The 15,638-nt window shown below is 40.5% G+C and overlaps 1 protein-coding gene across 8 annotated transcripts in view; it reads left to right on the forward strand.

Moving 5' to 3' along the window:
* The first annotated feature begins 1,045 nt into the window (after positions 1-1,045).
* The window catches only part of LOC112215931 (diacylglycerol kinase alpha), a 36,976-nt gene continuing 22,383 nt past the window's right edge, over positions 1,046-15,638 (forward strand). Inside the window, exons 1-4 of one of the 8 annotated variants that reach the window (XM_024375450.2) lie at positions 1,046-1,343; positions 7,493-7,647; positions 14,607-14,683; positions 14,806-14,950. In XM_024375450.2, coding sequence (XP_024231218.1) covers positions 7,551-7,647; positions 14,607-14,683; positions 14,806-14,950 — 319 coding nt within the window. In that variant the 5' untranslated portion in view covers positions 1,046-1,343; positions 7,493-7,550. The other 7 variants (XM_024375442.2, XM_042298297.1, XM_042298293.1 and 4 more) reach the window with 7 other exon arrangements.

Here is a 15,638-nt window from a genome sequence, read left to right on the forward strand (position 1 = left end):
GCATTTTATTTATTTGTTATTAGCGTCAAATATAACTAAATATACAGTCATACTTTACAACACAGTACACAAAAAAAGAAACTTTATACTCAGGGATATAAATCTAATTTTATTGGTCACATACAGATGTTATTGCGGGTGTAGCGAAATGATTGTAATACACGTTTAAACAAAAATACATAAGACTTCACAGGTATTTCGTTGTTTTTTTTCAATTCCATTTTAAAAACTAAGAATCTTGGCTTTTCTTTAGCCCACCTGCATGTATGTATAACATATTTACCATACATAAAGATATTAATTATGCATATTTTGTTCTGATCTAAATCCTGATTATTAAATAAAAGTAAAACATCTTTACCATCAAGCTTAACCCTATCACCAATTGATCTAAAAAACAAATGCTCAAGATCTGTCCCAAAAAATCTTTGTACAAATACAATAATAATAGAATAAATGGCCGTTTTCCATCTGCCCTGTGATTGTAGCCTGGCTAACGCGACCCACGTGACTCACAGCGCAAGGAGAACTGGGGTGTAATCATTAGTCCGAACAGTTGCAAAACGTTCAACGAGAGTTTCTATTGGACAAATCTAGGTAGCTGCCTCCCGGTTGTGCTAAAGCAACAATGAATCCTGTCGATGAATGCCCCGCCCTCAAAGGCACATGAGCCTGAGGATGTGACTGAATGAGGGGTTGTTTTGATTTCTTTATGTATTTGGTAGTATCTCAATACCCCGTACCGTAGGTGGCGGCAATACACCAATAGATGTAGTCTGCCATAAAACTTTTAAAGAAGAACAATCGGCGTAATAAATAAAACGTGTTTTCGATTTAGGTGTCAGCCAGACTACTGTGATTTTTTTTTATTGCCCCCATATTGTAACAAAGTTTACATATTCACTACATTGTATTCTTCCTCACCTGTCCATTCGATAACAATTCTGTGGCCCTTGTATTTGTAATCTGTAGTAGCCTATTCTGTCAATTATCCATTGTCAAACGCGAGAAGCTCCCCCCTCCCCTGTCACAATGGATTACGTTACTCCTTAAATTACACTCCATTTCCAAAATGTAGATAGGAACTGCCCTATAATACTGTCACCAAGGGGGTGCTAGTGTAATTGTCGCAAACTGCAAGCCCTTCCCCGCCCACTAATCCCTTGGATTTATATAACGCTCTAATACACTAACAACATCTGCTCATTTAGTTGTGGCCATAGCAGTCGCGTAGCCGTCCTAACCATCCATATTCGACCGAATTCTACTGTGGATAGCGGGTTTCTTTCGGGTCCACTTGTCCCTCGTCACCAGAGCCATCCATTAGGACGCACTTCACCAAAGTAAGCTGTTATTACATTCCCTTACAATTGATTCGTCTTCACCTGTAAACAATGAGTGTAGCCTACTGAAAGAGCAATGACCATTTGTTAATACCACGCAATGTGTAGTCTTTGGCACCCGAGGGTTTTTTAATTGTTTACATTTTTATTATTTTCCATAAAAGGTCAAACAACATATTTTGTCTATGCCAGCCTATCACCGCGTGCTGGACTTGTTTGACTAACAACTTGGAACTGATTTTGGCCACTTTAGTCTACAGTGTAATTTTATGTTTGACCTGTAAGACTTCCAATGCATCCATTGTCATTATTTCTCAACTCAAGTTTGTATAAATATTGGTTGGAGCTGTGTAGGCTACATATGGAATGATTTACACAGAACAAAATATACATTCCATATAAAAGTAATTTTAAGGATGCTTGTGCTTTTCATACCTTCTGCTCTTAGACCAGTTTCCCTACCCTTCCCACTATTTCCTCATGGGATTCTGCTTTGTCAAAATTGTAGTGTATGTAAAGTGTGTAGGTGACTGATTGAGTAACTCATTGTATTTGATCCTTGAGTCAGCCATGCATTAGAGATGCCACAACTTCATCTCCTCATACTAGATCAAAGCTGGTGTGAAGAATCATGATGTTGGTATACTGCAGCCCACTACTGTATGTCAGCAGTTTTTCTCAACCTGGGTTTCTAAAATATTTAATCTGACATTACTCTGTTAATCCAGTAAAGGACATTACAGGATGTACCCTGTCAAGGTAGAATGAAATCAAATCAGGGAGTTAAACAATATACCCTTAATCCCAATGTTTGACAATTAACCCAAAACCTTCAAGCCTCTGAATTATTGTATTTTCTCTTTTTGTCATTTTGGTGTAATGTAATGTATTCTATTGTCAATCCATTGCTTGCTGTTTGGGGTTTTATGCTGGGTTTCTGTACAGCACTTTGAGATATCAGCTGATGTAAGAAGGGCTATATAAATACATTTGATTTGATTTGAATTGATTTAGTGACATCCTCATTCATCAAATGTAGTTATGAAATGAGCAGCAGTGTGCATTATAGTCTGTTGTTGATTCTCTCTTAAGTAATTTGATTTTCCACAAAAGTTTCCAGGCCATTGGAACAAAGTACTGACGTAGAATGAAGACATTTTCCTTGGGTGATGAGAGTCATGCTCAAATGATTCCCTTAATTGGGAGAGTAAACCCAAACAGGCAGGATTCCACTGCCTGGGCCAGCTGGAGATTCGCCATCACATTTTGCCAGTCTCTTTTCATCTGAGTATGAAACTAGAAAGTGTCCCTCGGGATGTATTTGATTAGAACATGGTTTTGACGTTATCTTGAGATGGGGTGTGAGGAAATAACAAATGTGATAGGCATTAAGGAATTTAGGGCTTAGGTAGGAAAATGACACACTGGTAAGGAGCTACACTGAGTGTACAAAACATTAATAACATCTGCTCTTTCCGTGACAGACTGACCAGGTGAAAGCTATGATCCCTTATTGATGTCACTTGTTAAATCCACTTCAATCAGTGTAGATCAGGCCTGGGCAATTATTTTCCATGGAGGGCCACATTAGAATATATTTTTGTTATTGCAGGCCAGAATCATATTACAGGATTATACATCATGTGTATGACTCTGTTGACAGATATATCTACTGTAAATCACATCCAGATATGCTACTTATTTAACTTTTTTAACATGCACAGAAATAAACCACACCCATGTTCTCCCTTTGATAGGTATTTTCATTATTAAACATGCAATGAACTACATGGAGGGAAAAGTACACTGTGCATTCAGCACCACGGACAGAACTCTTGTTAACGGATATGCACGAGAAAGAGAGAGAGCTCAACATTACATTTAAACTACTCAATCAGTGTGAGGAGTGAAGTCTCTGATGGGCATTGACTAGAGCAGTGAAGCCTGGTATAGTGTCTTGCGTCGCTATGCGCAGGATTGCTGAGAGGTGAGAGTCAGTAAGAGATGATCTGTGCCTTGACTTATTATATTCCATCACTGAAAATGTCTGTTTGCATACATAAGTTGACCCAAACACTCCAAACATCTTCTGAGCATGACTTCTAATCCTTAGAAAGTTTTGTTCATCGAGAGAGGCATAGAACATCGTCAGTGACATTGTTTTGAATAGTTCTCCAATCACTGCATCAGACTGGAGATCGATAAATTCAAGTTGCAAGTAGGTGGAAGTGTTATCCACATTGAAGGTGAAAGGAGAGGAACCAACAGCATGTCATTTTCCAACACTTTGAAATCCTCAAAACGATGAGAAAACTCACCTTTCAAAGCACGCAGCAGTGATGTATCGCCGCAGTGATGTATACTTCTCCCGCTCATCATCTGATAGGGAACAGACTAGTAGTGTCAGACATTGGGTGAGATTGTTGGCTTCTACTTGGCGGGTCAGGAGGAGAAATTTCCCCTTGAAGGCTTTGACAAGGCTGTACATCTGATGTGCAAAAAGGCCCTTCCCTTGTAGTTTGGAATTCAGATCATTCATGAGGTCCATGATGTCCACAGTAAAGGCAAAACCAGACAACCATTCTTTATGTTGCAGTTGAGGGAAATCCACATATTTTCCCTTTCATTTGCAAAAACTCAGCAATCTCCGATTTCAGGTCCCACACCCTTTTAAGCACTTTCCCCAAACTCAGCCATCTCACGTTTGTGTGGTAGGGGAGATATGCATGACCCGACTCTGTCTCTTCCAACAGTGAGACAAACTGCCTGTGGTTTAAAGATTTAGCGCATATGAAGTTTACCACTTTAGTGACTGTATCCGCAACATAGCTCATTTTCAGAACACATTTACAGAGCATCTCCTGATGAATAATGAATAAAATCATTTTCTGATCTGGGTTCAGCTCAGCTACTTGATCTTGTATTCTTTTCAAAAGGCCAATGTTTTTTCCTGTAAAGTTTGGGCACGCATCAGTGGTCACACTGGATAACTTTTCAAAACTCAGTCCCAGCTTTGCCACACACTTATTAACCTCCTCCAATAAATCTTTCTCTGTGGTTGTGCTCTTCGTTGACTGCACTGAAGCAAGCTCCTCTGTAATTTCCAAGTCTGGGGTTATGCCTCGTAAGAATATCAACAAGTTTGCAGTGTCACGTGCATCACTGGTCTCATCCAGGATCAATGAGAAATAGGTGAAATCCTTTACCTTGTTTTTCAACTGTTGTTCCATATTCTGTAGATGTGCTCAACACGCCGTGTCACTGTTCGTCTTGACAGGTAAACATTTTCAAACAGCTCTTTCTTGTCGTGGCAAAGTATTGCTGCAGAGTCAATTAAACATTCTTTAATGAATTTGTCCTCAGTGAATGGCTTGCTACAGCTGAAGTCGGAAGTTTACATACACCTTAGCTAACTACATTTAAACTCAGTTTTTCACAATTCCTGACATTTAATCCTAGTACAAATTCCCTGTTTTAGGTCAGTTAGGATCACCACTTTATTTTAAGAACGTGAAATGTCAGAATAATAGTAGAGAGAATTATTTATTTCAGCTTTTAATTCTTTCATCACATTCCCAGTGGGTCAGAAGTTTGCATACACTCAATTAGTATTTGGTAGCATTGCCTTTAATGCCTTTAAATTGTTTAACTTGGGTCAAATGTTTTGGGTAGCCTTCCACAAGCTTCTCACAATAAGTTGGGTTAATTTTGGGCCATTCCTCCTGATAGAGCTGGTGTAACTGAGTCAGGTTAAAAGGCCTCCTTGCTCGCATACGCTTTTTCAGTTCTGCCCACAAATGTTCTATAGGATTGTGGTCAGGGCTTTGTGATGGCCACTCCAATACCTTGACTTTGTTGTCCTTAAGCCATTTTGCCACAACTTTGGAAGTATGTTTGGGGTCATTGTCCATTTGGAAGACCCATTTGCGACCAAGCTTTAACTTCCTGCCTGATGTCTTGAGATGTTGCTTCAATATATCCACATACTTTTCCTACCATGCCATTTATTTTGTGAAGTGCACCAGTCCCTCCCGCAGCAAAGCAACCCCACAACATGTTGCTGCCACCCCCCGTGCTCCACGGTTGGGATGGTGTTCTTTGGCTTGCAAGCCTCCCCCTTTTTTATCCAAACATAACGATGGTCATTATGGCCAAACAGTTCTATTTTTGTTTCATCAGACCAGAGGACATTTCTCCAAAAAAGTATGATTTTTGTCCCCATGTGCAGTTGCAAACTGTAGTCTGGCTTTTTTATGGGGGTTTTGGATCAGTGTCTTCTTCCTTGCTGAGCGGCCTTTCAGATTATGTCGATATAGGACTCGGTTTACAGTGGATATAGATACTTTTGTACCTGTTTCCTCCAGCATCTCCACAATGTCCTTTTCTGTTGTTCTGGGATTGGCACTTTTCGCACTAAAGTACGTTCATCTCTAGGAGACAGATCGCATCTCCTTCCTGAGCGGTATGATGGCTGCGTGGTCACATGGTGTTTATACTTGCCTACTATTGTTTGTACAGATGAAAGTGGTACTTTCAGGCGTTTGGAAATTACTACCAAAGGATGAACCAGATTTGCGGAGGTCTACAATTTTTTTTCTGAGGTCTTGGCTGATTTCTTTTGATTTTCCCATGATGTCAAGCAGAGAGGCACTGAGTCTGAAGGTAGGCCTTGAAATACATCCACAGGTACACCTCCAATTGACTCAAAGGATGTCAATTAGCCTATCAGAAGCTTCTAAAGCCATGACATAATTTTCTGGAATGTTCCAAGCTGTTTAAAGACACAGTCAACTTAGTGTATGTAAACTTCTGACCCACTGGAATTGTGATACAGTGAATTATAAATGAAATAATCTGTCTGTAAACAATTGGAAAAAATACCTGTGTCATGCACAAAGTAGATGTCCTAACTGACTTGCCAAAACTATAGTTTGTTAACAAGAAATGTGTGGAAAAACGAGTTTTAATGACTCCAACCTAAGTGTATGTAAACTTCTGACTTCAACTGTATCTTTAGCAATTTTGTGGGACAGTACATAGCTAGCTCTCACGATTCCATCATTTGCTGAATGCAGTTTTGTGAAAAGTCCTTGCTGCTTTTTCAACTGAGAAAGTAACTTTTTCGATGCACTTGCCCTCAGAATACATATTCTTATATTTCTCTTATGCTTCGTTTGGAAGTGTCGGGACAAGTTCATTGTCTACTTTCCTTTTCTTTGAAATCTTTGATAAACACATTTTTTGCTCAATTTATAGCTACCTACTATTTGTAACTGTGACGTGTATGTCAGCCTGTCAGTAACTGTCTGTCCTCGTGCAGTTGTTATTTATACGTGCCTTCAAAATAAATGTCCCACAAACGGTGGGAGTAAAGGATTACACAAAGGCGAGTATTCATTGGGCTTTTAATTTGAATAACAAATACTTTTTTCAAAACTACTGTTGCAAATTCTTTATGTGATCTGAGCATGATTCCGCAGGCGGTATTGAAATTAGGAAGCGGGCCGCGTACGGCCCCTGGGCCGGCCTTTGCCCAGGCCTGGTGTAGATGAAGGGGAGGATACAGGTTAAAGAAGGATTTTTAAGCATTGAGACATGGATTGTGTATGTGTGCCATTCAGAGGTTGAATGGACAAGATAAAAGATTTAAGTGCCTTTGAAGGAGGTATGGTGGTAGATGTCAGGTTTGTGTCAAGAACTGTAACGCTGCTGGGATTTTCACATTCAACAGTTTCCCGTGTGTTTCAAGAATGGTCCACCAGCCAACTTGACACAACTATGAGAAGCATTAGGGTCAACATGGGCCAGCATCCCTGTCGAACGCTTTCGACACCTTGTAGAGTCCATGCTCCGACAAATTGAGGCTGTTCTGAGGGCAAAATGGGGGAGGGTTGCAACAAAATGTTAGGAAGATGTTCGTAATGTTTTGTACACTCAGTATGTGTGATGCTGCGCAAAGAATGGGGACAAACCTGTTTCGTGGGACGTCACGCTCACTATTCATAGATAGTGAATGTCTCAACTATCTCACCTTCTTCGCCGACTTGCTAATTTACTGCTTCTGGACTCAAAGTGGACAAGTTTATTTTCTCTCATTTCTATTTGTATTTTTTTGGGGTGTAGGGATTCATATTTTTTCTCCTTCTCAGTCACTCTCCTGTCTCTCTACCTCAGTCTATCTGGCCAGTGTGGGAGAAACCTGCGACCATGGCGACTCCAGACCTAGCTAAAAACACAGCTACAAACCCAGACGGAAGGGATTTGAGCCCTGTGGACTTCATCCAGCTGCAGCAGTACATGGAATGTGAGTGCCATTTTTAATTAAAAGGAAAGGTGGGTCAGATACAATGCTAATACCATACTTCTAGAATTAACTTCAACAGTCTGTGGCTCTAGGTCTAATGAACCTGGCTGTAGCTCCCTTCAGTAACCACGAGCACAACCATTCCTTGATTTCAACTGGCAGCTTTATTTTGTAGTTTTAGTCAGAATTATCACCTTCCGTGAGAACTATAAAGTAAATTAAAAATACAGTTAAGCACACTCTTACAACCTTATCTTACGAGTGACTTATTAGCTTGGTATAACTCTGAAGTGCTTACATACATAACAGTTTAACCAGCGTTATAACAACGGGTTCAGATTAAATACATGAATAAAGGAAAAATACCTCATTGGCTGCTTATTACAGAAGGGAGGAAATCAAACTTCACACTTATTATTCCTGGCATGAATTCACACTTCATCCTAACATACACTCTTCAACCTTTATGAACTACACCCGATGACATGAAAACTTAGCTAAAGCAGCACAGGATTGCCTTCCCTCCAAAAGTGTGTTGCTACAATAAGGATCCCCGTTACAACAGTATTAGCTACGTATTTCTGCTTGTATTATAATTTCCTCCGCACAGCGGACACATAAACAATTCAAACAAAAGACAACGACTTAACCTGTAAATCTAACTATCAGTTACACTGACAAAGACCTAGTTGGGTAAAAATGTTATCCTATTGAATACATGGGAACCACCACCAGGTGGAATATTTTTTCATAGTTTTGATGTCTTCACTATTATTCTACAATGTAGAAAATAGTAAAAAAAAAAAAATCCTTGAATGTGTAGGTGCGTCCAAACGTTTGACTCCTACAGTATACATATTTTTTTTCACACCAGATACACACATACACATACAAACAACAACTTACGGAGGCACATAAACAACGACTATATCTCATCTGCCCAGAGCCCCATGCTCACCCCCCCCTCCCCAGTGCCTGCACTATTGTTTGCCATATGGCCTTTGTTTTTCCCCCTCGTTGCCCATGCTATTTCAATAATAAATCATTAGATTTTCCATTGTGTTAATGATGGAGGGTTGATTGATTTCCAAGTTTTTAGTATACGTTTCTGCAAGATGAGTGTTGAGAAGAAAATCGTCCAATCCACTGGGTATCTCACTACACCCCCATATGCCATGTCTTGAAAAATGTAGACAGACGGATTAAAAGTTCATTTACATTGTAATACTTCTGATAGCCAACTTTCTAGCTCCGCCCATAACTTTTGGACTTTATAGCATTTCCAGAAAGCATGGATTATTGAGTCATTGTTAGTTTTACACTTAAGACATGATTCTGCTGTTGTGCTATAGAATTTGTGAAATTTGTCTTTTGAATAAGACATTATATACCTTAGTTTATACTGGATTAAGGGTACCTTTTCGTTGACTGTAATTTCGTTAGTTATGCTCCAACATTTGGTATTTTATTAGGATCCCCATTTGGGATGCACAATATATCGGTGAACATATCGGAATTGGCCGATATTAGCTAAAAATGCCAACATCGGTATCGGCCGATGTCAAGGTTAACACCGATGTTAAAAACCGATGTCAAAACTACCATGCATACCTATATAACATAGTTACATGATGTAATAACGCCACATAAAATTTGCGCTACACGTGCAACACAGCATTCCTAACCTAGCCCACACAATGTCTGCTGTGTGGATCGAGCAGTCAACAAGTCGAGCAGTCATTTTGAAGAGTAAGAACATTTCAGCGAGACAACTCAAAGGCGAAAACCATTAACGCCAAGATAATGGTATTCATTGCCCTTGACATTCAATTGTTCTCTGTCGTGGGTGATGTTGGCTTTTTCGTCGACTGGTCGAGCACCAGTACATACTACCAAGTGCGCTATTTCTCAGATCTTGCCCTACCGGAGTTACACAGTAATAGCGTCACTGCTATTTGCTTCACAACATACATATAATGGAACGCTGTTTGGGTCTTTGTGTGTCAAAAAAGATACAGTAGCACTGTCAAAGCTGTACAAAAAGTCTGCAAACAAGCAAACACCGGCCACGAACGATGTGTTTACAATACCGCATTGGTAATAAAGCATCATTTGTTCGACCGCAACTTATGGGGTAGCTAGCTTTAGCTTGGTACCTAGCTGGCACCAACACAACCAGCCTGAAAACAATGACCAGTAGAAACTGCAGTCATTTTCATTATTCTTAGCAATGATTTAGGAATCCTTGTAAGTATTAGCTAGGTTGCCACTTGTTGTTCAGCTATTGAAATTGAACTTCAGTTCATGAAAATAAATAGCTAGCCAACTACTTAACCCTGTTGCCCATAGTTAACATTATACTATTCAGCTAGCTTCATCTGGCTAGTGAGGCTCGACCGGACCAGGTTATGTGTTATGAAGCTAGCCACAATAAGAATTAGGCACAATAGTGGAATTTGCAGTTTGCCTTCAAAATAAAAGTATGTAATTGACAGTGATGCAAATGAATACAAATAGTAGAATAGTGCGATACTTTTATTTTGAAGGCTAACTGAAAAGTCCACTATTGTGGCTAATCCTTATTGTGTCTATTTTCACATAGATGGGTCCAACCACCATTAATAAAATAAGAACTGTCTTATAAATTAGGGTAGTTTTAGATGATGACACCTAGCTATACAGCTACTGAAACAGATTATGTCGTGTTATTTGACACGTCAAATAGTGTTATTTGACGTGTATATTTTTTGACACGCAAAGACTCAAATGGCGTTCCATAGACATCCTGGTTGAGAATGAACAAATTAACAACGAAACAGCACAGCAAGTATGTGAAATAAATAGGTTTTGATTATGTTTTATTGGTAATGGGGGCGTAAATGCCAGCAAAATAACTTTTTGGTCAGTGTGGTGTGTGTGTGTGTGTGTGTGTGTAACCATTATTTAACTAGTTAAGTTAAGAACAAATTCTTATTTACAATGACGTCTCGGGCGACCCTGGGCCAATTGTGCCCCGCCCTATGGGACTCCCAATCACGGCTGGATGTGATCCAGCCTTGATTCAAACCAGGGACTGTAGTGACGCCTCTTGCACTGAGATGCAGTGCCTTAGACCGCTGCATCCATGTGTGTGTGTTAACTACTTAACTGTACTAGAATGCTTAAAAGGCAGCTAAAAATTGAAATATCTTTTATCGGTATCTTTTTTTTTGTTGGCAAGGATAATATCAGATATCGGTATCGGCCAAAAGTGTCATATCGGTGTATCACTAATCTCCATTAGCTGTTGCAAAAGAAGCAAATCAAATCAAATCAAATTTGATTTGTCACATACACATGGTTAGCAGATGTTAATGCGAGTGTAGCGAAATGCTTGTGCTTCTAGTTCCGACAATGCAGTAATAACCAACAAGTAATCTAGCTAACAATTCCAAAACTACTACCTTATACACATAAGTGTAAGGGGATAAAGAATATGTACATAAAGATATATGAATGAGTGATGGTACAGAGCGGCATAGGCAAGATACAGTAGATGGTTTTGAGTGCAGTATATACATATGAGATGGGTATGTAAACAAAGTGGCATAGTTAAAGTGGCTAGTGATACATGTATTACATAAAGATGCAGTAGATGATATAGAGTACAGTATATACATATACATATGAGATGAATAATGTAGGGTATGTAAACATTATATTAGGTAGCATTGTTTAAAGTGGCTAGTGATATATTTTCCCATTATTAAAGTGGCTGGAGTTGAGTCAGTGTGTTGGCAGCAGCCACTCAATGTTAGTGGTGGCTGTTTAACAGTCTGATGGCCTTGAGATAGAAGCTGTTTTTCAGTCTCTCGGTCCCAGCTTTGATGCACCTGTACTGACCTTGCCTTCTGGATGATAGCGGGGTGAACAGGCAGTGGCTCGGGTGGTTGTTGTCCTTGATGATCTTTATGGCCTTCCTGTGACATCGGGAGGTGTAGGTGTCCTGGAGGGCAGGTAGTTTGCCCCCGGTGATGCGTTGTGCAGACCTCACTACCCTCTGGAGAGCCTTAAGGTTGTGGGCGGAGCAGTTGCCGTACCAGGCGGTGATACAGCCCGACAGGATGCTCTCGATTGTGCATCTGTAGAAGTTTGTGAGTGCTTTTGGTGACAAGCCGAATTTCTTCAGCCTCCTGAGGTTGAAGAGGAGCTGCTGCGCCTTCTTCACGATGCTGTCTGTGTGGGTGGACCAATTCAGTTTGTCTGTGATGTATACGCCGAGGAACTTAAAACTTACTACCCTCTCCACTACTGTTCCATCAATGTGGATAGGGGGGTGTTCCCTCTGCTGTTTCCTGAAGTCCACAATCATCTCCTTAGTTTTGTTGACGTTGAGTGTGAGGTTATTTTCCTGACACCACACTCCGAGGGCCCTCACCTCCTCCCTGTAGGCCGTCTCGTCGTTGTTGGTAGTCAAGCCTACCACTGTTGTGTCGTCCGCAAACTTGATGATTGAGTTGGAGGCGTGCGTGGTCACGCAGTCTTGGGTGAACAGGGAGTACAGGAGAGGGCTCAGAACGCACCCTTGTGGGGCCCCAGTGTTGAGGATCAGCGGGGTGGAGATGTTGTTGCCTACCCTCACCACCTGGGGGGCGGCCCGTCAGGAAGTCCAGTACCCAGTTGCACAGGGCGGGGTCGAGACCCAGGGTCTCAAGCTTGATGACGAGCTTGGAGGGCACTATGGTGTTAAATGCCGAGCTGTAGTCGATGAACAGCATTCTCACATAGGTATTCCTCTTGTCCAGATGGGTTAGGGCAGTGTGCAGTGTGGTTGAGATTGCATCGTCTGTGGACCTATTTGGGCGGTAAGCAAATTGGAGTGGGTCTAGGGTGTCAGGTAGGGTGGAGGTGATATGGTCCTTGACTAGTCTCTCAAAGCACTTCATGATGACGGAAGTGAGTGCTACGGGGCGGTAGTCATTTAGCTCAGTTACCTTAGCTTTCTTGGGAACAGGAACAATGGTGGCCCTCTTGAAGCATGTGGGAACAACAGACTGGCTACTCTTCCTGGGATCCACACAAAACATGAAACATTACATAATACAGAACAATATACAGCTCAAGGGCAGAACTACATACATTTTTTGTTAAAAGGCACATGTAGCCTACATATCAATGCATACACACAAACTATCTAGGTCAAATAGGGGAGAGGCGTTCTGCCGTGAGGTGTTACTTTCTGTTTTTTTAAACCAAGTTTGCTGTTTATATGAGCAATATGAGATAGAATGGAGTTCCATGCAATAATGGCTCTATATAATACTGTACGCTTTCTTGAATTTGTTCTCGATTTGGGGACAGTGAATAGACCCATGGTGGCATGTCTAGTGGGATAAGTGTGTGTGTCAGAACTGTGTGTAAGTTGACTATGCAAACAATTTGGGATTTTCAACACATTAATGTTTCTTATAAAAATAAGTGATGCAGACAGTCTCTCCTCAACTCTTAGCCAAGAGAGACTGGCATGCATAGTATTTATATCAGCCCTTTGATTACAATGAAGAGCAAAACGTGCCGCTCTGTTCTGGGCCAGCTGCAGCTTAACTAAATCTTTCCTTGCAGCACTGGACCGCACGACTGAACAATAATCAAGATTAGACAAAACTAGAGCATGCAGAACTTGCTTTTTGGAGTGATGTGTCAATAAAGCAGAGCATCTATTTATTACGGACAGACCTCTCCCCATCTTTACAACCATTGAATCGATATGTTTTGACTATGACAGTTTACAATCTAAGGTAACGCCAAGTAAGTCTCCTCAACTTGTTCAACTGCCACACCATAGATTACCAGATTCAGCTGAGGTCTATAACTTAGGCAATGATTTGTACCAAATACAATGCTCTTAGTTTTAGAGATGTTCAGGACCAGTTTATTACTGGCCACCCATTCCAAAAGAGACCAACTCTTTGTTAAGGGTTTCAGTGACTGTGGTTGCTGATGCCTATATGGTTGAATCATCAACATACATGGACACACATGCTTTATTTAATGCCATGGGCAGGTCATTTGTAAAAATAGAAAAGAGTAGAGGGCCCAGAGAGCTGCCCTGCGGTACACCAAACTTGACATGATTGACATTAGAGAAGCTTCCATTAAAGAAAAACCTTTGAGTTCTATTAGATAGATTGCCATATTGTAGATTCAGAGCTGAGGTTGAAAAGCCATAACACATACACTGCTGGTCAAAAGTTTTTGAACACCTACTCATTCAATGGTTTCTCTTTATTTTTACTAGGTTCTATCATCAAAACTATGAAATAACACATGGATATATTTTATATTTGAGATTCTTCAAATAGCCATGATGACCAAACTTTTCACTGGTACTGTACAAAAAAATGAATACTTGGGGAGCATTATACCAGACAGTGTGGATGTACTTTTTGTCCTAAATTATCCTCTCTAATCCAGCATGCACCTTGAACCAGTGTTTTTATGGATGTTCTCATACTACTCAACTAAATCTAGGGGTAATGTTCCAATAGGGTGAACAGGGAGACTGCATGAAAGGGTACTGCTCCCTTGCCTCACTGGAGTTTCATATAGTCAATCAAATTTAAATCAAATTTATTTTATAAAGCCCTTTTTACATCAGTAGTTGTCACAAAGTGCTTTAGAGTTACCCAGCCTAAAAGCTCAAAGAGCCGCACTAGAATGGAACCCAAAAGGCAGAGGTTTATAGATCTTTGAGTGGCATGTATTTTGCCTGTCAGACTTGTATTTGTTTGATTTATATTACATCTTCTGCTGGTGGTTTACGTACTGCATCTTTGGCCCTGTTGTAAATTGATTTTCAAAGGTGTTGTTGCCAAAATGTACATGTATTTTATCTTTTAGACTTTTCTGCCTGTCCCATATCTGGCTTCTCTTTATATGCTTGTATCCCGTGTTGACTTTCAGTATTGTCCTCTATGCAGATGGCAGTCTGAGAGTGAAAGATGTGATGAAAGAGTTCCATGCAGGCGGGCGGTTGGTCCAGTACAGATTTGGAGAGGTGAGCTTCAAGAGGGTCCTTTCCAACCATGGCCCATCCTTCTGCCAGCACCTTATGTTGGCTTGAGATTACACAACACAACCCTTGTTGTCTCTGATGTACTGTTCTGTTTGGAATCTCAGCGAATCGATGCAGTTGGCTTCTCTTTGTTCCTCAAGACCTATCTGGAGGCGGATGACTTCCCTGCTGATTTCTGCCAACGCCTTTTCCACTACTTCCAGAATGCAGAGCGAGATGTTTATATGAGGAGCCCTCCACCCAAAGGGGGTGAGCCCCACCATCCAAACTCTTATATATTATTACTGTGTATGACATGCAGTATAATATAATGTATATGATATGTCTTGCTTATGCCTTCAATATCCATCAATTGCTCTTAAAAAGTGATCGCATTGATGTGAACATTCATGAGTTTACGATATGTTATACTTTGATGCATACTGTATTTGGCTCTCTGCTTGATTATGGGTCTAAGTTGATATGATACAGTACATTCAGAAAGTATTCAGACTTTTTCCACATTTTGTTATGTTAGAGCCTTATTCAAACATTTATGAATTGTTTTTTTACTCATCAATCTGCACACAACAGCCCATAATGACAAAACAAAAACAGGTTTCTAGAAGGTAAAAAAATAAAATAAAATGGAAATACAGTATTACATTTACATACGTACTCAGTACTTTTTTGAAGCATATTTGACAGTGATTACAGCCTTGAGTATTCTTGGGGGTGACGCTACAAGCTCGGCACACCTGTATTTGGGGAGTTTCTCCAATTCTTCTCTGCAGATCCTCTCAAGCTCTGTCAGGATGGGTAGTGTTGCTGCACAGCTATTTTCAGGTCTCTCCAGAGATGTTTGACCGGGTTTAAGTCCCAGTTCTGGCTGGGCCACTCATGGACATTCAGACACTTGTCCTGAAGCCACTCCTGCTTGTGATTAGGGTTGGCTGTG

This window comes from Oncorhynchus tshawytscha, linkage group LG02 (assembly GCF_018296145.1).
Source record: "Oncorhynchus tshawytscha isolate Ot180627B linkage group LG02, Otsh_v2.0, whole genome shotgun sequence".
Taxonomy (NCBI): Eukaryota; Metazoa; Chordata; class Actinopteri; order Salmoniformes; family Salmonidae; genus Oncorhynchus; species Oncorhynchus tshawytscha.